This window comes from Lytechinus variegatus, chromosome 16 (genome assembly GCF_018143015.1).
Source record: "Lytechinus variegatus isolate NC3 chromosome 16, Lvar_3.0, whole genome shotgun sequence".
Lineage (NCBI taxonomy): Eukaryota > Metazoa > Echinodermata > Echinoidea > Temnopleuroida > Toxopneustidae > Lytechinus > Lytechinus variegatus.
The window spans coordinates 19,671,484-19,698,861 of record NC_054755.1 but is presented as its reverse complement, the minus strand read 5'-3'; the positions used below and the strand labels follow the sequence as shown (position 1 = coordinate 19,698,861).

The 27,378-nt window shown below is 35.9% G+C and overlaps 1 protein-coding gene across 4 annotated transcripts in view; it reads right to left on the bottom strand.

Annotated features, from left to right (window-relative positions):
- The window catches only part of LOC121429450 (centromere protein I-like), a 41,969-nt gene extending 17,882 nt beyond the window's left edge, over positions 1-24,087 (bottom strand). For all 4 annotated transcript variants that reach the window (XR_005971935.1, XR_005971936.1, XR_005971937.1 and 1 more), the window contains exons 1-6: positions 23,992-24,087; positions 18,789-18,982; positions 17,070-17,207; positions 2,515-2,633; positions 1,319-1,426; positions 13-108 (exon numbers count right to left, since the gene is read on the bottom strand). Coding sequence is in view for 1 of the 4 variants with exons in the window: in XM_041626458.1 (XP_041482392.1) it covers positions 13-108; positions 1,319-1,426; positions 2,515-2,633; positions 17,070-17,207; positions 18,789-18,906 (579 nt within the window). In the remaining 3 variants the exon portion in view is untranslated. The remainder of the gene's footprint in view (positions 1-12; positions 109-1,318; positions 1,427-2,514; positions 2,634-17,069; positions 17,208-18,788; positions 18,983-23,991) is intronic.
- Positions 24,088-27,378: the final 3,291 nt, after the last annotated feature.

The window sequence follows — 27,378 nt, the reverse complement described above, 5'->3', positions numbered from 1 at the left end:
ATAACAACTTACCACTCTCCTTTGTACACTAAGGAGTTTCCTTACTCGATGATCAATCACATCCTCTTTTCTTGTCAATAGATACAACAGATGGCAGGCATGCGGACACTGGAAATGAAGACAAACCAAAATGAGTTTTTCAGGATCCAATTTGCAGAATCAAATTCACTCTATTCACATCCATTAAAAAATATATCAAAATACATAAATTGCATAATACATCAAATATTACAATTGCTACATAGTAAATCAAACAACAGAGCATCATGGCCCAGTGGATTAGTCTCCAGACTTTGAAACAGTGGGTCGTGGATTCAAATCCCAGCCATGGTGTAATTTCCTTCAGCAAGGAATCCATCCACAGTGTGCTGCACTCGACCCAGGTGAGGTAAATGGGTACCGGCAGGAAGTAATTCCTTCAAAAAGCTGTGTGCACCTTAATAGGTAGCCTAGCTTAGCCAGGTAATAATAATAGCAGGGCCTGCTGGGAGAACAGTTTTCGGAACCGAAGTGGCTCCCCTGGGTAAACATACCGTTATTATTTTTATCATTATCATTATTACTGATAAAAGAAAGAAACTAGAAAATATCACCGAAGGTGATCAATACCCCATCCTATGCGTTTCCAAAACATTTAGATATTAGTATTAGTATAGTCTATTAAACAGAAAAACAAGTAGAAAAATAGCTTAATGCAGATCACAAAAAAAAAAAAAGAATTATATCACTTTAAGCTTTAAAAGTGGAAAATGTATCTATTTTCTGAGTTGGAAAGTGTGTACATCATTTGGTTTTCACAGACACGTAATTCTGCATGTTTGAAGCATTCAGAGAGAGAACTTTAAACTATCAATTAACTGAGTTTCATCGGTCTCCATGATAAATGATGTACACCATCGTGTTCTTATTTTCTCCTTTATTTAATTTGATATATGATTCTCCATTTTTATGATTTTCAATGTATTTCTACTTTAACACTTTCTTTACCAGAAGTCTCAAAGCGCTCTACAGTAATGCAGCATTATTACCCTGGCTTGAGCAGAGTAGCTGTTACGCGCGCTGCATTTCAAGGAATAAATTCATACCAGGGTCCGTTAACACAAAGGTTAGCGATTGATCGTACGCTTGATTTTCACGATTGATTTTACATTGTAGTCAATGGAATCATTTGTAGAAAAATGTTCTACGATCATTGCTAAGTTTTGTGTTAAGGGCCCCAGGTATAGGGAAAGGTAAGTCGCAACACAAGGCTTCTCCTGGTAATGATTGTTGGCAGTAGATGTCTAATGAAATGTACAAAGAAATAAAAGAAACTTACCAATGTATCATTCTCAATAAAGTAAAAGATCATGCCATATAAGGCATGTAGCTTCTCTGTTCCATCTAAAAGGTCAAAGGTCAATATAATCCACTTCAGGAGCAATGCCTGTAGAAAATAATAATGAAATTGCAAACAACTTTACTTCATCGCATGGTATACAATTTCATACGTTAATTTAGGAATGGAAAATATATTTTTTATTTTTATGAGAGGAGTTCAGATTTGGAAGTAGTAAATGATAATATCCAAAGATTCTTTCAAAGAGCATAGAGACATTTCAAGATAAAATGTGATTTGCACAATTCCAGAACTGATGATGATGATAATTATGATGGCGATAACGATGATGATGGCGATGATGAGGAGGGTGATGATGATGATGATGATAGTGATGGTGGTGGTGGTGATGATGACGATGGTAACGATGATGATGGTGATAATGATAATGGCCGATGATGTTGATGATGATGATGACTGTGATGATGATGATGAAGAAGATTACAAGGATGACAATTATGATTACAATGTTATAATCAATATTATTATCAAAATCAATGTCATCATCATCATTTATAATCATCGCCAACACTGCCACTACCATCATAAACATCACAATTATTATCATCATCATCATTACCATTATTATTATTATTATAAACAGAGATATTACAGTAAAACATAGCTGAACTTAATAAGCCAGTTCGTAGTTCCTTTCTGCGCATGATCAAAAGATTCCACGCATGATCAGAAGAAGGTCATATGTACTAAAGTGACATGGTGCTTTTAAATCTAATGAGATAAGCACCAATTTTGATGTCTTGATTATTCATATATTCTTTTGAATTGTCGTTTTCATTTACATCCACAAAAACAACAATGCTTCCATGAAAGACTGGTATTTCACAGTTTGTCAAGTACATTGTGCAACATGCTAAGATATGCATTCAAGGTAGGAATGCAACAAATACCTTCATCAAGTGTTCATTGGTGTGCTATTCTAGTCACCTGGTCTATTCAATTTCTTCATCCTGCTATGTAAGGCAAGCTTACGTAATATCTTGCTTTGAAATCTGCCTATCATGATGAAAGAAATGAAAGGTCATGTGACCAAAATTGCCCATGAAGTACTGACGAACTGGTCTATACATCTCTGTGACTATGGGACAGTGAGTGTGGACTCTAATTGTTCCTACCTGAATTTCATGAGATGGTTTATTGGTGCACATCCATGATATGCTCTGTATGGCTGCATCCTCAGGGATGCTATCCGATGGTAGTAGGTGTTTGATCAGACGGGAACTTGTTGAGTCAGCTGGAACGGCAAGTATAATAATAATAATAATAATAATAATGGTGGCTACTTATATAGCGCACAGGTCCACCTTTCGGTGCTCATGGCACTTTAAAAAGGCACTGCTATTATTATTACCCGGCTAAGCTAGGCAACCGATTACGGCGCACACAGCTTCTTTAGGAATTACTTCCTGCCGGTACCCATTTACATCACCTGGGTCGAGTGCAGCACACATTGGATGAATTTCTTGCTGAAGGAAATTACACGCCATGGCTGGGATTTGAACCCAGGACCCTCTGTTTCAAAGTCCGGAGACAAATCCACTGGGCCACAACGCTCCACATTATAGAAATTATATTACAAAATGGTGATATTGATCAACAATAGTCTCTCTTACACAACTCCAAAGAATGTTCTGTAATCTGATTTGTCTAAATCGGATCACATGATATTTAGCGAATTGCACTATTGCATCCAAAATGCACTATCCAGCACTCTGACGTCATACCAAATGCACCATCTTGCACTCTGACGTCAGAGTGCAGGATAGTGCGAGTTCTGGAATTATCTAGAATTTAGATCAAATATAGCATTCAAGGCAACTCAGTAACATGGGTGACGGGGGTGTATAAACCAAACGAGACACGCATTCTTGTGCTTAGAGGACCTAAATAATGAACTCTGTACTCGACCCGCCAAATGGATATACCGCTCTCGGTCCTGCGGACCTCGGTGCCGTATATCCTTCTCACACATTGTTCATTATTTTGCTCTGCATGCACGTCACGTACGTGAACCACCTATAGGCTATGTATCAACTCAGCGGAGCCCGCCATTATAAAAGCCCTCTCGCGGTAGGTCGCCTAGCAATCTTGTTAGCGACGCATGTGAGCACCGTCTTGCTCACTCTCCAAAATGTATGCGATATTAAAATCCTAACAAGTGGAATGCCTCTGGCCGTCTCACCTGCATCACGCGGTTCAATATAGCAGCAGTGCTGACTTTGAATACTACTCTAACTCGCACAAGATGTTCAGTGATACATGGTTACTCTTATGTCCACTTTTTATGAACTAGACCAATAAACTTACAGAGATATGATGGTTATTCACCAAAAAACCCCAACATGGCCAAAGTTCATTGACCTTACATGACCTTTGACCTTGATCATGTGACCTGAAACTCAAACAGGATATTCAGTGATACTTGATTACTCTTATGTACAAGTTTCATGAATCAGATCCATAAACTTTCAAAGTTATGATGGTAATTCAACAGATACACCCAATTCGGCCAAAGTTCATTGACCTTTGACCTTGGTCATGTGACCTGAAACGTGCACAGGATGTTCAGTGATACTTGATTACTCTAATGTCCAAGTTTAATGAACTAGCCCAATAAACTTCCAAAGTTATGATGGTAATTCAACAGATACCCCCGATTCAGCCAAAGTTCATTGACCCTAATGACCTTTGACCTTAATCATGAGACCTGAAACTTGCACAAAATTTTCAGTGATGCTTGATTACTATTATGTCCAAGTTTCATGAATCAGATCCATAAACTTTCAAAGTTATGATGGGAATTCAACAGATATCCCCAATTCGGCCAAAGTTCATTGACCCTAAATGACCTTTGACCTTGGTCATGTGACGTGAAACTCATGCAGGATGTTCAGTGATACTTGATTAACCTTATGTCCAAGTTTCATGAACTAGGTCCATATATTTTCTAAGTTATGATGACATTTCAAAAACTTAACCACAGGTTAAGATTTCGATGTTGATTCCTACAACATGGTCTAAGTTCATTGACCCTAAATGACCTTTGACCTTGGTCATGTGACATGAAACTCTAATAGGATGTTCAGTAATACTTGATTAACCTTATGGCCAAGTTTCATGAACTAGGTCCATATACTTTCTAAGTTATGATGTCATTTCAAAAACTTAACCTCAGGTTAAGATTTGATGTTGACGCCGCCGCCGCCGCCGTCGGAAAAGCGGCGCCTATAGTCTCACTTTGCTTCGCAGGTGAGACAAAAACTAATGGAATCATAAAAATTTAGTAAGGCTATGAATACTTATCATTTACATTGACTATCAGTGTATCAACCTATATCAGATTTACAAGCAAGTGTGGATAAGATTTCGAATTACCAGTAATTTTGATGAGTGATCCAATATGCCAAAATTTATGAAAATATAGCGTAAATTTCATATAGCATTTCAAAATCGTTATTTTCAATATCTTCACAATTTTTCATTGTTTTAAAAAACATCTTATTACTTTAATTATAATTTTCCCGAACTGATAACGTTGGTAGGCTATTTTCTCCATCGCTTAAAAGGAAATGTCGGGCTTTCGAAATCAGGTTAATTTTTGTTATATTTCTAAAAGAAAATCGTTAGATTCGAGCTACTATACCGTTGTTCTCCCGAAGAAGGGTTATCATCTCATAATGTTGTGTAAATGATACATAACAATACAACTTACGAGTGTAGCAATCCATGTTGGATAACATTTTTCAGTATGAGTTTCGTAATGAAGAGAAAAATTAGGTTCATTCTTAGCATGCTAGCCGCAGAATAATAAATTTTAGCGTGTGCAGACAGGGCTGATCGCCCTGACTGTCCGTTCGGATTATCCAGTCCGATACCGCGTCGGGTTATATTCCACGTACCTTTTCCCCTTGCGATGACCACTGTACAGTTTTAGTGTTTAATTTTGATACTCAATCTGTGAAATTAATAGTTTACCGATATCTAAAAAAGCTTGGAATATACCTGACACATAAATTATTTCATTTTCGGTAATTATTATTTCTTTCCTGAATTACAAAAAGTCAAACTGCCTAGTGTCAAGAATGTGTAACATTGACTGTATAGTTAAAAATTACATTATCAAGGTTTGGGAAATATCTTGTCATCAGTATCTCACGGTATATGTTAAACAGAAAATATAGAAAAAGTGTATATTTTGTAAATTCCACGGCCACCTTTTACCATCATGCGACATATAAAACCGACCTGCATGGCCGCCGGGGGGGGGGAGGTACTCAAATTATTTTAAAATCAAAGTAATAGCAATTTTATAGATCTGCAATATTCCTATCCATGCTCTCGTGATAATGACTTAAAATCATGGTGAGTTGCAATGGGGAGGGGTCGCTGAGGGATACTGAAAAGGGCCAAAATGACGGATTGCAGGCCGGTAAAAATAAGAGGGGCAAATATTAATAGGTTAGTTTTATTGGAGGAGAACTTGACCATAACAGATAGGAAGGAATAATTTATGAGACGGTTGAAATTTAGATTGGGAGAGCTGATCTTTGAGATATAAAATGTCACAAACACAAAAACAAAAGGAAGAGAGAACAGGGAGATTATAGGAGGAAAAGAGAAGCCCTTGCAATAAAATATATCAAACAGGCACTTGTCTGGGGCGAAAGTGAGTGATGATAACTTATGCCCGCCCCCCCCCCCCTCCCTCCACTCCCTAGTCAATCTTGGTAGCAGAGACACCGAGAAGATGATTGATGAAAAAGGGGCTAATGGGACCCACAGAAAAAAAATCAGTAATCTTGAACAGGACAGCTTGAAAACTTATAGTAGGATCCTCATATTGTATAGAATTATAATTATGATAAAAGGTAAAATTCCACGATAAACAACAGGAATTAATATTAGAAAATAAGGTTATTTGAAAGAGAGTGGGAAAAGGACCCCCCCCCCCCTTTCTCCCGATCCGCTTGAGACACCTGAACCCGGCTCCCGGCCCTTCCTCTTCTTCTGTATATACCATCTCTTTAAGGCGACCGTGGAATTTACAAAAAATACAGTTCTATATTGTCTGTTTTACATACAGTGAGATATTGATGACATTCGGCAAACTTATATTTTCCAAATCTTGACAATTTCTATCATGATTCTTGACCTATAAGATTGACGTTTTGTAATTCATGCAGGAAAGAAATAATAATTCTCGAAAATGAAATCATTAATATGTGTCAGGTTTATTCCGGGCATTTTTCGATATCGGTATTTCACGGATTGAGTATCAAAATGAAGCACTATATAACTCAACAGAGGTCACTGCAAGGGGACAAGGTACGTGGAATATACCACCCGACACCAGTATGGGACTAGATAATCCCGCGCGACACACCAGGGGATCAGCCATGTCTGCGCGCGCTAAAAATTATCATTCTGCGGCTCGCGTGCTAAGAATGAACTTGATTTTTCTCTTCATTACGAAACTCATCCTTAAAAATGTTATCTAACATGGATTACTACACTCCTAAAATATATTGTAATGTATCATTTACACAACATTATGAGATGATAACCCTCCTTCGGGCAAACAGTTGGTATAGTAGTTCGAATCTAACAATTTTCTTTTAGAAATATAACAAAGATTAACCTGATTTTGAAGGCCTCCCATTTCCTCATAAAGCCGAGAAACAGTAATCTATCAACGTTATCAGTTCGGGAAAATTATACTAAATGTAATAAGATGTTTTTTAAAACAATGAAAAATTATGAAAATATTTAAATTAAGGATTTTGAAATGCTATACAAAATTTACACTATATTCTCATAAATTTTGGCACTTTGTATCACTCATTAAAATGGCTGATAATTCGTAATATAACCGTCACTTGCTGGTAAATTCGGTACGAGTTTGTACACCGATAGTCAATGTAAATGATAAACATTCACAGCCTTACTAAATTTAACGATTCTATTGGTTTTTAGGATTTTAATATCGCAGACATTATGGAGAGTGAGCAGAACGATGCTTACAGGCGTTGCTAACGGGGTTGCTAGGCGCGAAAATCCGATTTAGCTCCGCCCACTTTTTACACTGAGTTGGAGGGATTCACGTACGTGACGTGCTTACTTGCATTATTTGTATATCAATCACATCCACAGGATATATGATTTTGAAAATCATTTGGTTTGAAGGAGAAAATGGGTTCACGTTTTATGCAATAGATCCTATTAGATTCAAAGCTATAATATAAACATTTCAAAAACTGAACCTTAGTTAAAAAGATTTCAATGTTGATACAACATAGTGAAAGTTCATTGACCTTCAATAACCTTTTACCTTGATCATGTGACATGCAACTGATGCTAGATGATCAGTGATACTTGATTACCCTTACGCCCAAATTCATAAAAAATATATCCACATATAGTAGACTTGTTAACTGCAAAAAAAGGGGTGATCGCTGCATTTTTGAGTACAAATGTCCCACTTGGCACAAATGTTCCTTGAGTCAAAAGAAAAAGATTCATCCAAAGAGACACGCTGTATCTATGCAAATAAGCAAGTAATTTGCATAAATTTGCATATTATGTCGATATGTAAAAACAAGTAATTCAGAATATATATTTCACCAGAACTGCCCTAAAATTGGAAATAGAGACTTAGGGTAAGACAGGGAAGAAAATTGTCATAAAATAATTGGGATATCCTTGTTTATTATATACTAATTTACATAAATTATGCAAATTATAATTTAAAACAGAGTATTTTTTCAAGAATCCTGAACTGTTTTATAAATAACAGCAATTAATACAAAATGTCAACATTCTACATGAAAGAGAATATATTAGCGAAACCATCGATATGCTTCATGACAGTATTAGTGTCTTAATTTGCTTAGAAAGAGGGCAAATATGTCAAAATGTATGAAGTGATATTGCGCTAAAACGAGACCAAAACAACCTCTATGTCACAGTCACACTCACGAATCGGACAATAAAGCGATCAATGGTATGTCATTCGAGATAACACAATCTCAACACAATAGCTTCCATCGGCTTCTCGTATCGCTTTTGTTGGTGTGTCTGCCACACCGTAATCTGTGCTATATACGGGCAAAATGCATTTCGGTATCGGTAAAACACTATTAAGTTTGTTTTATTTGTTTCTAATTTGTTTCTCTTGGAAAATTTACAGGAGACATTGCTTTGCAGGTTACTGCTTAAATGAAGCTCTGGCACATGAATCATGACGAATGTACCCCACCTCAATCCATATTTTAACTTTGTTAAAATATATATCTTTTGGAGACCCCGAAGTGGCAAAACTGCATTCCCCCGCGGCATTCCCGCTACTTTACAAAACCAGTTTGACTTGCATTATCGACTTGGAAAAGACAGATGTATGAGACATCAGTTAACATGTTTCCTGAAGATTTTTTTTTTGTTTATTTAAGCCTACGTCCACGGGAGCCCTCCGAATTTACTCCATCCCCTCTCTGTATTTCGACACTAAATAAAAAAATATCGTGTTTAAAAGCCACCGGCAAGGCAAATTGCGTTTTTGGTATAATAAAGCAACTTTTATATCTATATTTCATATTTATCTTTATTAATATTATTATTAATGTTATTATTATTATTATTATTATTGTTGTTCTGCAGTTTGTAATAATGCTCTAGCACAGTAAAGGCTATAACCCAACAGGAGCATGCCTAGGATACCCTTTTCCCTTTTGGTTTTATGTATTCAAAAATAGTTTATTGTCTTTAGAACTCTTAAAAGATTACTTTTGTTTGTATTGATATCTTGGAATAGATTGAGAAGAAAATACTCTACAATTGACATGCAGAAGAGCTGTAGTACATTGAAAAAAGAAGCCATACGTAAGCTCTATAATACTCAAACCCCGTTATTGCTTCCACTCTATTTTAAATTCAAATATTTTCAGAGCCCATTCGGAAGAAAGATACATTTCTACTACACAGAGTAAAAGCCTCTTTACTTTCTCCTCTTGAAAAAAAAACATAGAAGGCATTGTTTTATATCGCATAAAATAAGTTCGTGTACATGACGGTGGCCTGTCGAAGTTGCCCAACCCTTTATTTTGTTTTGACAATATCGTCTAAATGAAGCCCTCATCTGGAAAAGGGCACTTATTAAAAGCAGCATCTACATTATATAGAGTAGGCCCTGGGGCTGAGACCCGCAAGATTTTCCGGAAGAGGGGGGGGGGGGTGCTGCGTGTATTATTCTCGATAGATAGCACCCCCTGGAATTCCGGCAGATGTGACAAAAAAAAGAAACGTTACCCAAAAAACTTCATTTTGTAGTGCAATCCTTTTTGTTTATTTGCCTGTAAAATTAATTGATGTAAATTTGAAAATCAAAAAAGGTTCAATGTAAAATTTTGGTCCCAAGAAATTAAACAAGCTTCAGCCCCCTCTTCCCAGTGCCAAGGCCTCCTCTATATAATGTAGATGCTGCCTTTAATAAGTGCCCTTTTCCAGATGAGGGCTTCATTTAGACGATATTCTAAATATATATTGTCAAAACAAAATAAACGGTTTTGGCAACTTCGACAGGCCACCGTCACGTACACGAACTTATTTTATAAGATATAAAACAATGCCTTCTATGGGCTTCTATGTTTGGTTTTTTTTCCAAGAGGAGAACGCAAAGAGGCTTGAATATGTGTAGTAGAAATGTATCTTTCTTCCGATTGGGCTCTCAAAATATTTAAATTCAACATAGACATGATAGAGTGGAATCAATAAAGGGCCGTGTGGCTGTTCTTCAATTTACCACAGCTCCTCTACATGTCAGTTGAATAGTATTTTCTCCTCAATCTATTCCAAGGTATCAAACAAAAGTAATCTTTTAAGAGTTCTAAAGACAATAAACTATTTTTAATACATAAAACCAAAAAGGGAAAGGGTATCCTAGGCATGCTCCTGTTGGGTTATAGCCTTTACTGTGCTAGAGCACTTTTACAAACGGCAGAACAATAATAGTAATCATAATTATAATAATATTAACGATAATTATAATAATATCAATAATGATGAATGCAAATATAAAAATATAGATATAAAAGTTGCTTTATTATACAACAAGTGGAATGCCTCTGGCCGTCTCACCTGCATCACGCGGTTCAATATAGCAGCAGTGCTGACTTTGAACACTACTCTAACTCGCACAAGATGTTCAGTGATACATGGTTACTCTTATGTCCACTTTTTATGAACTAGACCAATAAACTTACAGAGATATGATGGTTATTCAACAAAAAAACCCAACATGGCCAAAGTTCATTGACCTTACATGACCTTTGACCTTGATCATGTGACCTGAAACTGGAACAGGATGTTCAGTGATACTTGATTACTCTTATGTACAAGTTTCATGAATCAGATCCATAAACTTTCAAAGTTATGATGGTAATTCAACAGATACACCCTATTCGGCCAAAGTTCATTGACCTTTGACCTTGGTCATGTGACCTGAAACGCGCACAGGATGTTCAGTGATACTTGATTACTCTAATGTCCAAGTTTAATGAACTAGACAAATAAACTTTCAAAGTTATGATGGTAATTCAACAGAAACCCCCGATTCGGCCAAAGTTCATTGACCCTAAATGACCTTTGACCTTAATCATGAGACCTGAAACTTGCACAAAATTTTCAGTGATGCATGATTACTATTATGTCCAAGTTTCATGAATCAGATCCATAAACTTTCAGAGTTATGATGGGAATTCAACAGATATCCCCAATTCGGCCAAAGTTCATTGACCCTAAATGACCTTTGACCTTGGTCATGTGACGTGAAACTCATGCAGGATGTTTAGTGATACTTGATTAAGCTTATGTCCAAGTTTCATGAACTAGGTCCATATATTTTCTAAGTTATGATGACATTTCAAAAACTTAACCTCAGGTTAAGATTTCGATGTTGATTCCTCCAACATGGTCTAAGTTCATTGACCCTAAATGACCTTTGACCTTGGTCATGTGACATGAAACTCTAATAGGATGTTCAGTAATACTTGATTAACCTTATGGCCAAGTTTTATTAACTAGGTCCATATACTTTCTAAGTTATGGCGTCATTTCAAAAACTTAACCTCAGGTTAAGATTTGATGTTGACGCCGCCGCCGCCGCCGCCGCCGTCGCCGTCGCCGTCGGAAAAGCGGCGCCTATAGTCTCACTTTGCTTCGCAGGTGAGACAAAAACCGCAATTTGCCTTGCCGATGCATGCTTTGAAACATGATATTTTTTTTATTTAAAGTCGAAATACGGAGAGGGGATGGGGTAAATTCGGAGGGCTCCCGTGGGCTTAAAGGTAAATGCTAGTTTTGGTAACGATAAGCTTAAACGATATCAAAATGAGTTCGTACAGAATCCAATGAAAAGACCACAAAGTGTTTGTATGAATAAAACGCATGTGCCAAACAATTCTGGAAGAAATTGTGTAATTGCTGAGAAATCAGCAAATAAGCACAGGAATCGGGTAGGGCGTCGGGCTCGACGCCCTAAGCAATAATTATACATTGTCCCACGTGCGCTTATCTGTGTTGGGGATCTTCGGTGTGAACATTTTTCCGCGTAGATTTCAAGATTTCACAAAGTTCAGTTAATGTAACTGTACCAGATCTAGATCCTCGATGATATACTGACAATTAAGCCTTGTTTTACAGACTTTCTCATGAAATCAGTGTTTACTGCAACTACTGGAATTTCTCTTTAAATAAACAAAAATAATTTTTTTTTTTTTTCAGGAAACATGTTGTCTGATGTCCCATATATCTGTGTTTTCCAAGTTGATAATACAAGTCAAACTGGTTTTGTAAAGTAGCGGAAAGATATATATTTTAACAAAGTTAATATATGGATTGAGGTGGGGTACATTCGTCATGATTCATGTGCCAGAGCTTCATTAAAGCAGTAACCTGCAAAGCAATGTCTCCTGTAAATTTTCCAAGAGAAACAAATAAAACAAACTTAATAGTGTTTTACCGATACCGAAATGCATTTTGCCCGTATATAGCACAGATTACGGTGTGGCAGACACACCAACAAAAGCGATACGAGAAGCCGATGGAAGCTATTGTGTTGAGATTGTGTTATCTCGAATGACATACCATTGATCGCTTTATTGTCCGATTCGTGAGTGTGACTGTGATATAGAGGTTGTTTTGGTCTCGTTTTAGCGCAATATCACTTCATACATTTTGACATATTTGCCCTCTTTCTAAGCAAATTAAGACACTAATACTGTCATGAAGCATATCGATGTTTTCGCTAATATATTCTCTTTCATGTAGAATGTTGACATTTTGTATTAATTGCTTTTATTTATAAAACAGTTCAGGATTCTTGAAAAAATACTCTGTTTTAAATTATAATTTGCATAATTTATGTAAATTAGGTAATATTAAACAAGGATATCCCAATTATTTTATGACAATTTTCTTCCCTGTCTTACCCTAAGTCTTTATTTCCAATTTTAGGGCAGTTCTGGTGAAATATATATTCTGAATTACTTGTTTTTACATATCGACATAATATGCAAATTTATGCAAATTACTTGCTTATTTGCATAGATACAGCGTGTCTCTTTGGATGAATCTTTTTCTTTTGACTCAAGGAACATTTGTGCCAAGTGGGACATTTGTACTCAAAAATGCAGCGTTCAACCTCTTAACAAGTCTACTAATACTTTCTACTAAAATTGTGACATTCAAAAACTTAATCTTGGTAAAGATTTCAATGTTGGTACAACATGGTGAAAGTTCATTGACCCTCAATAACCTTTAATCTTAGTCATGTGACCTGAAACTCATGCAAGATGATAAGTGATACTTGATAACCCTGCAGTCCAAGTTCCATGAAATAGGTAAATAGGTCATATAGGGCGATTCCACACTAGAACTTCAAAAATATCATAAATTTCAACATGCTTTCAATAAGTCATAAGTAGTGTAATATTTTACTATGATACCTAAATTTTATGAAAATTATGAGTTTTAACCAAAAGTGAAGACAGATATAGTTTTTTGGGGGGAGAACAATGGAATTTTGAATTTTCAATAATTTTGCTCATTGAATAGTCAAGTACAAATTCCACCTGAAACAATTATTTGCAAAGCAAGAGAAGATTGAAAATATTGCAGGTCAGTAGAATAATATATCATTGATGGTTCCAAATAATATCTACAACATTTTCATGATCCATAATAGGGGCAGCCCTGATTTTTCCGAACCTATTTTTGGCAATGTCCCGTACGACACATGACAATGCAAAAGTTTTTCCTACAATTTTATTTTTGATGATGCAATTTCATAAAATGAGTTTCTCTTTGTTTGACCCATGGGTGATCGATTTATCCCATAAGGATCTAATTACTGCCCTTCATTTTTCAATTATTGTCCTATTAAAAAATGTCCCGTACGACACACAATATAATAATGCATTTAATTGCAGGATTTGGATTCAGAAACCATAAATAGTAGGCATATTTAAAATTTTAAATTCATTTAATTGATTTAACATAAACTGAACTGAAAAAGTACTTTGTTTATCTCCACAGAACATGAAATAGGTGATTCTAAACATTTTAATTGATTTCATGTAGGCTTATTCTTTTGTGAATCCCTTCAGCTAAACTGGTGATTTTCACTGATCAGAGCAGGTTAATTTCTTTTCATGAGCATGAAAAGAAAACTTTTATAATTATTTCAACCTAGCCTGGAAGATGACCCCCTTTTGCATGCTAATGTGGAATTATTATAAGATGTAAAAAAATACATATCAATCATCATGATCATCTATTTGGACCTCCCTTGATGATCACTATTTTTTATATACAGTACTGGAACTCCTTACTTTTTTCAAGATGTAAAAAAATCTGGAAAATAAGACAAACCATATGGTTTCATGAAATGCAGATGGGTTTGAAAAAGTAGAACCGCATTTCTTTAGAAAACAAGTGGAATGCCTCTGGCCGTCTCACCTGCATCACACGGTTCAATATAGCAGCAGTGCTGACTTTGCATACTACTCTAACTCGCACAAGATGTTCAGTGATACATGGTTACTCTTATGTCCTCTTTTTATGAACTAGACCAATAAACTTACAGAGATATGATGGTTATTCAACAAAAAAACCCCAACATGGCCAAAGTTCATTGACCTTACATGACCTTTGACCTTGATCATGTGACCTAAAACTGGAACAGGATGTTCAGTGATACTTGATTACTCTTATGTACAAGTTTCATGAATCAGATCCATAAACTTTCAAAGTTATGATGGTAATTCAACAGATACACCCAATTCGGCTAAAGTTCATTGACCTTTGACCTTGGACATGTGACCTGAAACACGCACAGGATGTTCAGTGATACTTGGTTACTCTAATGTCCAAGTTTAACGAACTAGACCAATAAACTTTCAAAGTTATGATGGTAATTCAACAGATACCCCCGATTCGGCCAAAGTTCATTGACCCTAAATGACCTTTGACCTTAATCATAAGACCTGAAACTTGCACAAAATGTTCAGTGATGCTTGATTACTATTATGTCCAAGTTTCATGAATCAGATCCATAAACTTTCAAAGTTATGATGGGAATTCAACAGATATCCCCAATTCGGCCAAAGTTCATTGACCCTAAATTACCTTTGACCTTGATCATGTGACCTGAAACTTGCACAAAATGTTCAGTGATGCTTGATTACTATTATGTCCAAGTTTCATGAATCAGATCCATAAACTTTCAAAGTTATGATGGGAATTCAACAGATATCCCCAATTCGTCCAAAGTTCATTGACCCTAAATGACCTTTGACCTTGGTCATGTGACGTGAAACTCATGCAGGATGTTCATTGATACTTGATTAACCTTATGTCCAAGTTTCATGAACTAGGTCCATATATTTTCTAAGTTATGATGACATTTCAAAAACTTAACCTAAGGTTAAGATTTCGATGTTGATTCCTCCAACATGGTCTAAGTTCATTGACCCTAAATGACCTTTGACCTTGGTCATGTGACATGAAACTCTAATAGGATGTTCAGTAATACTTGATTAACCTTATGGCCAAGTTTTATTAACTAGGTCCATATACTTTCTAAGTTATGATGTCATTTCAAAAACTTAACCTCAGGTTAAGATTTGATGTTGACGCCGCCGTCGGAAAAGCGGCGCCTATAGTCTCACTTTGCTTCGCAGGTGAGACAAAAATTATTACCAAAAAAAGCAGAAAAGGTGACAGTTGTGACATATATCATGTAGATATACATTTTATATAAAAAAATCATAACATCATCATTTTAGCCCCATAATTTATACAAAGTTTCATTCATTTATTGTTTAAATAGTGTTTGGAAATCATCAATATTAGTTCCCTAAAATATAACTTCACACAAAACCTGAAGTTTTTCAGCTCGTAAAAATGCTGTGAACACTTGTACATTTCCCATCATGAAAAATTATAACATATTGCTCCCAATTGTATATATTGAGGTTACTTAATTGTATTGTCCTGAATGACTGCTTATTAAAAGATTATTCATAAATAAGCAAGAATTTAGGGGTAATGCTCCTTCTGATTGATAAAAAGTTCATGTTTATTTATTCAGGCTGCCCAGTACAACACGCAAGTGCCTGTACAACACACAAGTGTCCCGTACGACACACAAGTGTCCCGTACGACACAGAAGTGTCCTGTACGACACACAATTGTCCCGTACGACACATTATTTTGTTTATGATATATTGACAGAAATATTCACCTAATAGCGGTTTCTAACCTAATGAATGTCTTAGTTTGATGGAATTATCATTATCATCAGCCAAATAATGTAATTGAAGAAGTCAAAGTGACATAAAGTAAGAAAGTTTGGCTTCAATTTAGAGATGTCCCGTACGACACATTTTGAATGTCCCGTACGCCACAATGTTCTCGAAAATTATTATTTGCTTTATTTATTCATGAATGTTTATTTTGCTTTCTTTTATAAATGTGTTTGTTCTTGGGTAATTGAGTGTCGATTTGAGTTCAGTTTCTGTGAAATTTATCTGCCCAACTCACAGACTTTTGAGTACAAACTTGAGGTTTCTAAAAAAGCCACTTTTTCTGCGTCCGTACGACACATTACTATTTTTAATCTGTATTATACAGGATGTGAATTCAAGTCATGTTAGTCTTGGTTTTTCTTACACTCTGGTAGTAGTTGATGACCACCTATAGTTACTGGAATATTTTTTGTTTTTTCTTGTCAAAAACTGTCAAATGTTCTCTAAATGTCCCGTACGACACGTATGGAGTCACTCTATACTTCGAAATTATGATATTTCAAAATCTGAACATTGGTTAAGATTACAATGTTGACCCTGCAGCAACCAGAAAAGCAGTGCCTATAGTCTTGCTCTGTTACTGCAGGTAAGACAATGATGAATAATGAAAATATTAGAAAAATAGAGTTGCCATTGCTTACATGCACAGTAATTTGCAGAATGATATACGGTTTTGTTTTCTTGAATTTTGTATTGATTTAAACGATTTCCTAAATCAATATTTGGGCGATTTCTAATGTTTGTTTTTCTTCATAATCGAGAAACTTTGCACATTAATCTACAGCATACATGTACTTGTGAGAATTACTAACCAAACTTTCCTGACGCTGCTATATCAACAAGATCTTGGATGATCCCCTCACTCAAGCCGTTCCTTTGAGCTTCTTTAGTGATGGCATCTAGGGCATTGCTCAGCTTGATGTTGGCCCGAACTCTAGTGTCGCTTGCCGCTGTTGGAAAAGAAGATATGACATGGAAAGTATTAAATGGGAAGTTCACCTTGGTGTGAAATTGGTTTTCATAAAAACAGAAAAATAAAATGTGAAAGTCCTGAGCCCGAGGGTACAAACTTGACATCTAGATTGACTTATTGGAAATGTTAATATATAGAACATGAATGACACATTCTGGTGAAGCCAACAATAATCTTGGCAAAATGGTTGCAAATGGTAAATTGTTAATTTGAACAGTATTGAAATGTTTTGACTCAGCCCTTTTTAAGAAAAGTCAAAACTAAATGTAAGATTCTTTTATTCAATTTCAAAATGGTTGAGAGATCTTGATAATGTAAAATGTACTGAGAGGAAATGGCATTTGATTTATTTTCAAAACAAGGTAGTTCATTAACTACGAGTCCCGCCTGATATCATTATTGATAAAATATATAAGATCTTTTGACCCATCGATGACCTTTGACCTTATCATCCTCATGAACACACCTGTAGTATTACCCAATGGTTATTTTGTAGTAAGTGTAAAGAAATGAGAGCATTTTGAATAGGTTTGGCCTTTGACCCCTAGACGACCTTTTACCCCATCATCCCCAACATACATGTGGTATTAGACAAGTTTTATTTGAACCAAGTGTGATGAAAATTGATGCAGAAATAAGGAAATGAGAGCTAGGTGAACAAAATTTCAGAAAAAAGGATGAAAATGACCTTGTATCACTTAAAGGAAAAGTCCATCCCAACAAAAAGTTGATTTGACTAAAACAACAAAAATCCAACAAGCACAACACTGAAAATTTTATCAAAATAGGATGTAAAATAAGAAAGTTATGACATTTTAAAATTTTGCTTAATTTCACAAAACAGTTATTTGCACGTCCTGGTGGGAATGCACATGAGGAGACTGATGATGTTATCCACTCACTATTTCTTTTGTATATTATTATAAGAAATATTCTATTTTTCTACTCATTGTCGAGTGAAACGATTAAGTCGTCCCTGAACATGTGGAATGAGCAATGATTAATACTGTATGATTCAGTCAAGTTGGTCCTTATTGTCAAATCTATAAAAATGAAATATTGTATAATTCAAACATTAAGAAACAAAAGAAATAGTGAGTGAGGGACATCATCGACTGTCTCAATGTACATATCACTGTTTTGTGAAAAATAAGCAAAACTTTAAAATGCCATAACTTTCTTATTTTACATCCGATTTTGATGAAATTTTCAGCGCTTTACTAGTTTGATTTTTCTCTACTTATTCTCTACTTATTCAAATCAACATTTTTCTGGGGTGGACTTGACCTTTACGTTTCCACCCCTCGATGACATTTGACCTCATCATTCTCATAGAGCTCATATGTGGTATTACCCAAGAAATATACATTGTATGTATCAAGTATGAACTTAATTGATGGAGAAATAAAGAAATGAGAGCAAGTTGAACAAAAAATTTAATATATTTGTGACAGGCTAACAAATGTACAGACCAACAGACTAACAGGAAAGGTGATCACTAGGTCTCTGCCGAACAGAATATTCACCACTATTATTGGATCATTTACTGTATACTTACGATCTTTAAAGAATTTAATGGCTTCTTCAAGTTGTTTTGAAATCTCTTTTTCCTTCTTCCTCGGGGATTTCACCAAGGAGTTGTGAGGGGTACCACTTTGCGCTGACTTGGCAGCCATTTCGGGTTGCTCATTGGATGTGGTTGATGCTCAGGACAAATTTATTGTCATCTTCATGGGCTATCTCAAACTCTTTCTGAAAACGAAGGAGAAACAAAAGGGGAAAGTGATGACCTGAATTTATATGATCTGGCCAAAGCAAATGCACCACAATGTAAACCTAGCCATGATCAGTTCCAAGATTGCATATCTGTCAAGTGATGGTATCGATATCGCAGCAATGGTTACAACACAAGGGTTACGACCTGGGGCCTGTTTCATGTCGATACATAGTGATTTAGAGCCAGCACCGTTTTCCTCACACGTATTAATTCACTGCCGATTCCAAAACATTGCAAATGCAAATTGCGCGTGCACGGAAATTGCAGCTCAATTCATGAATATTCATGATAGGAGTATACATAAATATCGGGATTGTTTTGCATTTGCATCAGATCTCGATCTATATACTGAATTCAAATGAATATTCATGAGTAGGAGTCTCCTACTCATGAATATTCATTTGAATTCAACGCATGCGTAATTTGCATTTACGATGTTTTGGAATTGGCAGTGATTTACGTGTGAGGAAAGCGATACTGGCTCTAAATCACAAATTTTGAGACTGATAAAAGTGTGAAAAAGAAGTGAAACTTTGACTATGTGAAATGTACGATGAGTTGTTAAAATATGAATTGTATGGTCATTTTGTTGCATGATTTTCTCGGACTCATCAGAGCAAGATTTGTACCTTGATGTTCGGGTAGGTGTAGCAGAAGTGCGGTAAGCATGCACACGAGAGAGGTGTCGCATTTTTTTGGTGCTCCCAACGAGCAAAATCTCCTCTAAGTTCTATTATTTTTGTCTTAGTATTATTTCTTTTTTATTCTACTTACCAAGATAGCAGTATAATACTAACATTATTGGATTGATTTCTATTGGTTGTTGAAGCGAGGATTGATTTAAACCAATATAATTCAAACTTCACCATGTAGGTATGTTGCAAAAGCGCCCTCTAGGTGCATTCTGAATGAGGCATTGAGTGTGCTGGCTAGAATTGCAGGGCGACTGTGGGGGCATTGCTTTGTATTGTTTTTGCATGTGCAAGGAAAGGTTATTCCCCATGGCATCATTGTTTTTACGTAGTTGAATGTTTATGGCAGCTGTATAGACTTGAAAAAAATTCTCACTTGGTGATCTTGCGACTCTGTGTGCTACTGGAACTTTGGCCTCGCTTTCAACCTCTTGCTATTCACATTTACAGGTATCATCCCACTCTAAAATGTATTCTTCCCGATAGAGCAACATTTAAACTATATTGTGGTGAAATTTGAATGAAATCTACTGACGCTAAAGATGTTTTTTATGTCCCTGTTTCGGCGGCGTCTGTTATTTTTGGGAGTGTTTTGGGGCACTTCCATATGCAAATGCATGCGCATTGCTGTTTTCTATTAGTGCACCTTGGTCCCAGTTAAGATCACAACTTTTGGCTTAAAAAACAAAGGAATACATAAGAATTGAATAGGCGATTTATATGACCTTAAAACTGCAATAACTTTCTTATTTCTGGGGCTATTGAGATAAATGAGGTGTTAAATTAAAGGTCTTGATGAGCTCTAAATGATGCCATGAAGAAAACATCTTATTTCTGAGATTTATTTTTTTTGCAACATACCTACCCGGTACACCATGTTCCCATTGGCTTTTACAACATGACTGGGCTAGATCAAAAGCATCAGCCTCTGTTATGTTGGATGTTCTGCTGAACTCTGCTGGCTCCACTCAACAAATACAGACTTAAGTTCTAGCTCAATCTGTCATGTCTTATGTAGATAAAACCAGGAAGTGACACTCAAGGGTTCATTTCTATTCTGCCTGTGGGGAATCTACAGGTAGGACTATGGTATGCCAATGTTGTCCAGAGCACACACTTTAAAAGTCATCAAAATATCACTTTTGTGACCAAAATTACTAATTTCCGTACAGTTGCAATTTATTTTTCATTAGTAACTTGGGAATAATTTTTGTATTCACCAGAGCACTCAAAAACTTGAATTTTGGGCATATTTTTGTGTACGCCCTCTATTGGTGGAAAGTAATATGGCAAGAAAATTATAGTTTTTCAACCTCTATTTTCAATCAATAAAAAAATAATTTTTAAAGAATCAAATTAACTAAAAGCCAAGTTATCTGATGAATAGATGTAATGGAACCTGACAGTGTCAAAAAATAAAGCATTTGTCCCACAGAAAAGAGAAAATAAGCCAAACATTGCCAACCTTATTTCACCACACAAGGAAGTGTATGTCTAAGACACAGAGAACAAGGACATCCTATCATAACCCACTCATGGTTTCAAATCGTCTCGTGTGTGAAGGATTAATATGCACCTGGTGCACGCGAATCTTTCACACCCTTTTTACTAAAATAACTATGACTTTACATCATAGCTAAGAATTCTACTTTTTCTATAACACTTACCGAACCATATGGATCGTTTGTTGAATTCTCTTTGCTGTTTTTTTTAATAAAATAATGAAAACGTCAAAGTCCACTATGAAACCACATGCGTTGTGCGAGGTTAGTATTACTAACCTCGCATGTTGTGTGAGTGATCATAACCTTGTCCTTGTTCATCATACAAGAGTGGGGAAGTGAAGTTGCACTATGTACAGCCGAAGTCAGTCACTGTTGTTTCCCCTTTTAAGTTTATTTTTCCTCGTTTTGGTGTATTTCAGGCCAAAACGGAATAATTTTTAAGACTAATAACGTTAATCATCATGTTATTATTTAAATAATTGTTATTATATTTTGAAAAAATAAAAAAAAATGTTGAAAACTCCTCAAAACAGTAGCTATATTACATGATTTTTTTTTTTTAAATACAGACAAATTATACATCACTTGAAAGGTTTTTTCAAGACAAATTCAATGGTGAAGACCAAATTACAATTGGAGCACCATAACTGAAGATATGGCCTCTTAAAGGGACGCTATACGCGGAACTTTTCTGCCACCCAAGACAAGTACCCATTGGGTGGCAGATCTACAGGTTCTTGTAGATCTAAGAAACTTCCATACTTTTTTTAGCAATTTACGCAAAATATAGTTGTATGAATTCATATTTTTCTTATTCAAACAGCTTCTATTTGTGAAAATATAGTATACAAGAAGAAAGATAACAAATTAGAATAAGACAAGAGAAGTGCATGGGACGCTTTGCGTTGTTAAAAAAAATTAATCAACTCTTGGGGGTCTCATTCCTCAACAGACTTTAATCAGAAAATAAAAATGAATGTCCCACTATACTTCCCGGTATCTGTAAGATTTATATCATTCAAAAGTAGAATTTGCAAGTAAATTTTTTTTTCTGTTTGTCCATGTTCACTCTGTATTCTGTATAATTACCATGATGTCTCAAACTTGTTTGCAGATCCGAGAATGCGAGATCAGACAGCTGGAGCTGCAACAGTAGCTAGAAATGTACTCCACTGCTTAGAATTATAGAATATATTAACATTAAATATATTGGAATATATAAAGTTAAAAAGCAAGTCTCTGACATTATCTGAATTTCTACTACATTTAAAATCACATTTACAAAATAATCTCCCTCCTAGTAAACATAATAAAACAGGGACCCATTATTGTGTACATCATGTGAATTGATGAGACAGCTTATTGATATGATGACACAAAACAACAGAATATAGATATAGTCATGTATCTATTCATTTTAATACCAGTACCAGGCAGCAGTCAATGCATGGTCTGCGCCTGTACACCATGAAAAAAAATGAGACTGGAATTAAACATGCTTTAATTCCCGCCTGTTTTTTTTTCTTGAAATATTAAGTTGAAATTATCATTAATTTATCATCAATACACATAATTCATGCAGAAATCAAATGCACAACTTATCACCTACAACTAATTTCAATGGGTTTAACAATAACATACATGCATCAAGTACCACACCCACGGCCACCACGCCCACTCACTCCTTTCGGTCAGCCATGGCACCAAAATCACACTCTAGGCGGCACAACATGGGCTTGCATTCGCCTCTTGTGCAGCTATGCGACACATTCTTATAAAAAAAAAAAAGTTATATATCAAAATTAGATTTTCTGATACAAATACACTTCAAAGAATTAATTTATATCTGATATTTGACTGTTCCCTGGGAAATTTTCTGTTTATACGGCTTTGAAGTAAGAAAATAGAAACATGATTTACCTTAAGTGTCCAAAAAACTCCTTTTTGTAAGGAAAAACATTGCCCACATTGAACTGAAATCGTAACTAACTTGTAGAAGAAAGTCTGCCGATTTTAATGATACATAACACATGGTTATTTGATGCCCCTAGAGGGCGTCAACAAGTAAAAGTAACTTGCAAGATTAACCCGGTTCTGGAGTCAGGCTGGAGTCATATTTTCCATAATGGCGACTTCCATCGTGTGACGACGGACAGGTGGTGCTCTCGAAAACGGCCTTAAAAACAACATTTTGGCGATGCAAATGTGAGTAAATTGACTAGAAATAAGAAGTTAAGAACTTTAGATATAATAGAAAAAGATCGTAACATTTTATGAAAAAAGGATTTGAAATGTTGATACACTGGCTCAATGAATTTTGCCCATTTTGTGTGTTGGCAGAATAGGAAATGTGTTAAACGCGAACCCGTTGCGATCGCTAAAAAGTAAAAACAGACAGCTGCCGCGCCGGCTGTCTACAGACTACTGTCTAGACTAGGCAGTAGGCAAGCCATCACAATACACGGCGTGCGCGTGAAGAATAAGCATACGTTAGTAAATGATTTTTACTCTCTAGCCTCCTGGCTAGGCAAGCGCCAGGCCCGGCCGCTGGGCCCAGCCTGGGCCGGGCTTGGCTTCAACAAATTCCCGCTGTCCCACACGCTTCAAATTGTGTTTGTAATCATTAACTTCACCTAGCAATAACACACGATTATGCATATCTTACAATAATTTCAATTAACGAAATCGCATCACTTATTCCTTTATCTTAAAGTTTATACCAACGCAAATTTATGTGTTTTTAAAAGAACAGGTCTAAACATAAAAACAGATCTACCGGTATCTTACCTGAACTTGAAGCTAAAAAGCTAACGTTAATTTAAATTAACGGTACGATCGCGCGCGCCATTCATATCTCGCGCATTACTCAAAATCTCGTTTATCGCGATTAATACTGAAGTTACCGATCGTCGTTTTGCTGTTTTGCATATTTTCCTGATAAATTATTACAATATTCACAAAATGTATTCTCTCTTTAATTCTACGGAAATACCAATCATTAAAAACCTGGCTGTCTTCACCAAATTGGTGATAAATGCATTTAAATAACTTAATAAGTACATGTGTATAACCGTGATATTACACATATTGTTTTAAATGAAGTTTCCAACTTTATTTGTTAAGTAGATCATTATGTTAAAAAAAAAAAAAAAAAAAAGCTGTCTAGTTTGATGGAATAGCACTCAGTTTTATAGTTATCACTCTTTATGTATCTTGCCATGTTTATTATCGTTTATACTTCACTTGTCATGCTGCTGTGAATGACCCCTGAGCCCACCCACACATGACCTCTCCACTATGACTATCATTGCTTGATTCCACATCGACCTCATATGCTCCAGTGTGGAAGGTATGAGTGGGCTGCCTCAGAGCAGGGATATGTCCCTGCTCAGAGGTTATGTTATTTCATTTGTTGTATCCTTGTACACCCCTTCGGGATTTTATTTGAAGGATCGTTAATAAATTTGAAACTTGAACTTGAAACTTGATAGTAGACCGGCCAAAACGATACTTTGGACGGCAAACTAATGCATGGTCACGTGTATAAGAGATCAGTGATAAGAGATCAGTGGGTGTATCCCATGGCATGAACGTTAAAACTTAGCCGTAGCCAGGGGGTCCCTTCTGCGGAACCTAGTGTCACTTGCCAACAGCAACAACTGGGGCAACAACAAAAAAGAAGAAAAAAGGCAAAGAAAAGGGATTTTAAAAAAGTGAACCGTTAGGGGATGAGGGAAAGGGGAAATGAATCATGATAAACAACTCATTTCTATCAGATGACATATTTTATTTTACATTCAATTGGTGGGAAATATGGCACTTTATTACATTAAAATCACTCAAATAAACCATCCATAGTTAGGAATATGTATTGGGATAATGGGTTAATGGGAAATTTTTATAGTACCCGGGTGGATTACAAAGGCGTCGCATCAGTGGGTGATGATATCAAGAATTTCCGCCCAGAATATAATAAAGGGCACATTAAGGCAATTAGAACCATGGAGATTGGTTAATAAGGAAATAGGGCACTTTTATCATCAAATGAGAGGATCGAGATTTTCTTTGTGATAGTGATGTCGATCCGAAGAGCAAACCTAAACTCGACGTGCATTCAACATAATAGGGCTGGGCAGAGCTTTTACGTCGGTGTGTTGTTCAGTCACAGCGGTTTTCTAGCTCTTTCCATTGCAGTGCTGAACATTTTATTAGGAATATATAAATATATATACCTTGCCAGTCCGAACAAGGGATATAAATATATCAGATACCATGCACTTTGTTATTTTTGCCAACAAAAATCAATTTTATTCTCTGAAAGTTGGATATGTCTCTGAATGTTGTGACGGGTCCATGATTATGTATATACGAGGGGTGCATCCTAGCTTACCACTGCATAGGTAAGTCTGAAAAATAAGTTTTGCTTATTCCTTTCACTTCATAATGATGTTTTAAATGTTTAAACAACGATAATTTACGAAATTGACACAAAATATTGCGAATCAACGCTGAAACATTATTTGTATATACATCCCTCTGTAATGCTATTTCCCCCATAAAGCCGCAATGAAACAATCTGCACCACTAGTCATACGATGATCGCGAGGTCTGCAAACGTCGTCAGCTAAGTTTTTTTACATGTCCGGGACACTGTATGCAAGTTTTCGATATGCGCTTCGCGCTCGCAATAATTGATTAGTGAGATGACGCACGTGATAATACGAAGACTACAAAAGTAATTCTTGTGTTTAGATGTAATTCTAAGAAAATCAGCAAGCGCTTGGCACTCGCATAAGCTAGATGACTATGGTGAGATATGTATACTCTTAATGGATTTCTTTAAAAAATAGTCCTTAAAATATGCCTGTTTGGGGTCAATATAAAACCTCAGCTCGCGCTTAATTCGCGCTCGCATTATTTGATCAGTCAGATGACCGTTTAATATGACACGTTCTTTAAAATATCTCCATTAGGTCAGTATATGTGGCAACTGAGCGTGCTTCGCGTTCTCAGTAAGTGACTCAAATTTTTTTGCTGGTGCCCCTTCCAAATGCCGTGACCCACGGTACGATAATGGTTAGTCGCGTGCATTTGAGTGTCCGAATTCCACACACACAGCTTAACTTGACATGCAGGGAACAGTGGTTTCCATGAACGTAACATTGCAGAAATCTGGGTTTATAACTATTAAAGGACAAGTCGGCCACAAGTTGATTTGAATAACAAGATAAAAATCTATCAAGCAAACACTGAAAATTTCATCAAAATTCGGAGGTTTGAAATAAGAAAGTTATAGCATTTAAGTTCGCTTAATTTCACAAAGCAGTTATCTGCACATCCTGGTTAATTGGTATGCAAATGAGGAGACTGATGAAATCATACATTCTTTTGTATTTCATTATGAAGTATGAAATATGCTAATGTTCTTCTCATTATCAAGTGAAATAATAATTAATTCCCCTCTGAACATGTGAAATTAGCATAGGCGGGGGATGGGGGGACAAATCCAAAAAAAAATTTGAGGTGGGGGGGGACGATCCCCCCTAAAATTTTAGTTGATACCCGTTTTTTTTTTTGCTTGTCAATTTGTTTTTCTTCATATGGACCCTCCTAAATTGTGTTTTGTCCCCCCCCCTAAAATTTAGATGGATCACAAGTTTCTTTTTTTTTTTGCTTGTCAAAGTTTTTACCTGTGTCCATCACAAAATTCAGGTGGACCCCTCCTAATTTTGTTGGCTTCCGCCGCCATTGGAAATTAGCATTTTTGATATGGTTCAGTCAAGTTGTTCCCTATTGTCAAATCTGTAAAAAGTGAAATATTGTATAATTAAAACAATGAAACAAAAGAAATAGTGAGTGATGGAAATCATCGAATGACTCATTTGCATGTCACTGAGTTGTGCATATCTCTGTTTTGTGAAATGCGAAACTTTAAAATGCCATCATTATTTTACATCCGATTTTTATGACATTTTCAGCTTCATGCTAGTTTGATTTTTCTCTGTCAATTCAAATCAACGTTTTTCTGGGGTGAACTTGACCTTTAATAATCTCACACTATATCTTATTCCATTAATGTGATGTAAATGTTATCGCAATTAATGCACTATTTACGTCTCGCTGTTCATTTGAAAGTGTCCATGTCCACAACTCTAGTACGGCAAACTGTCTGAA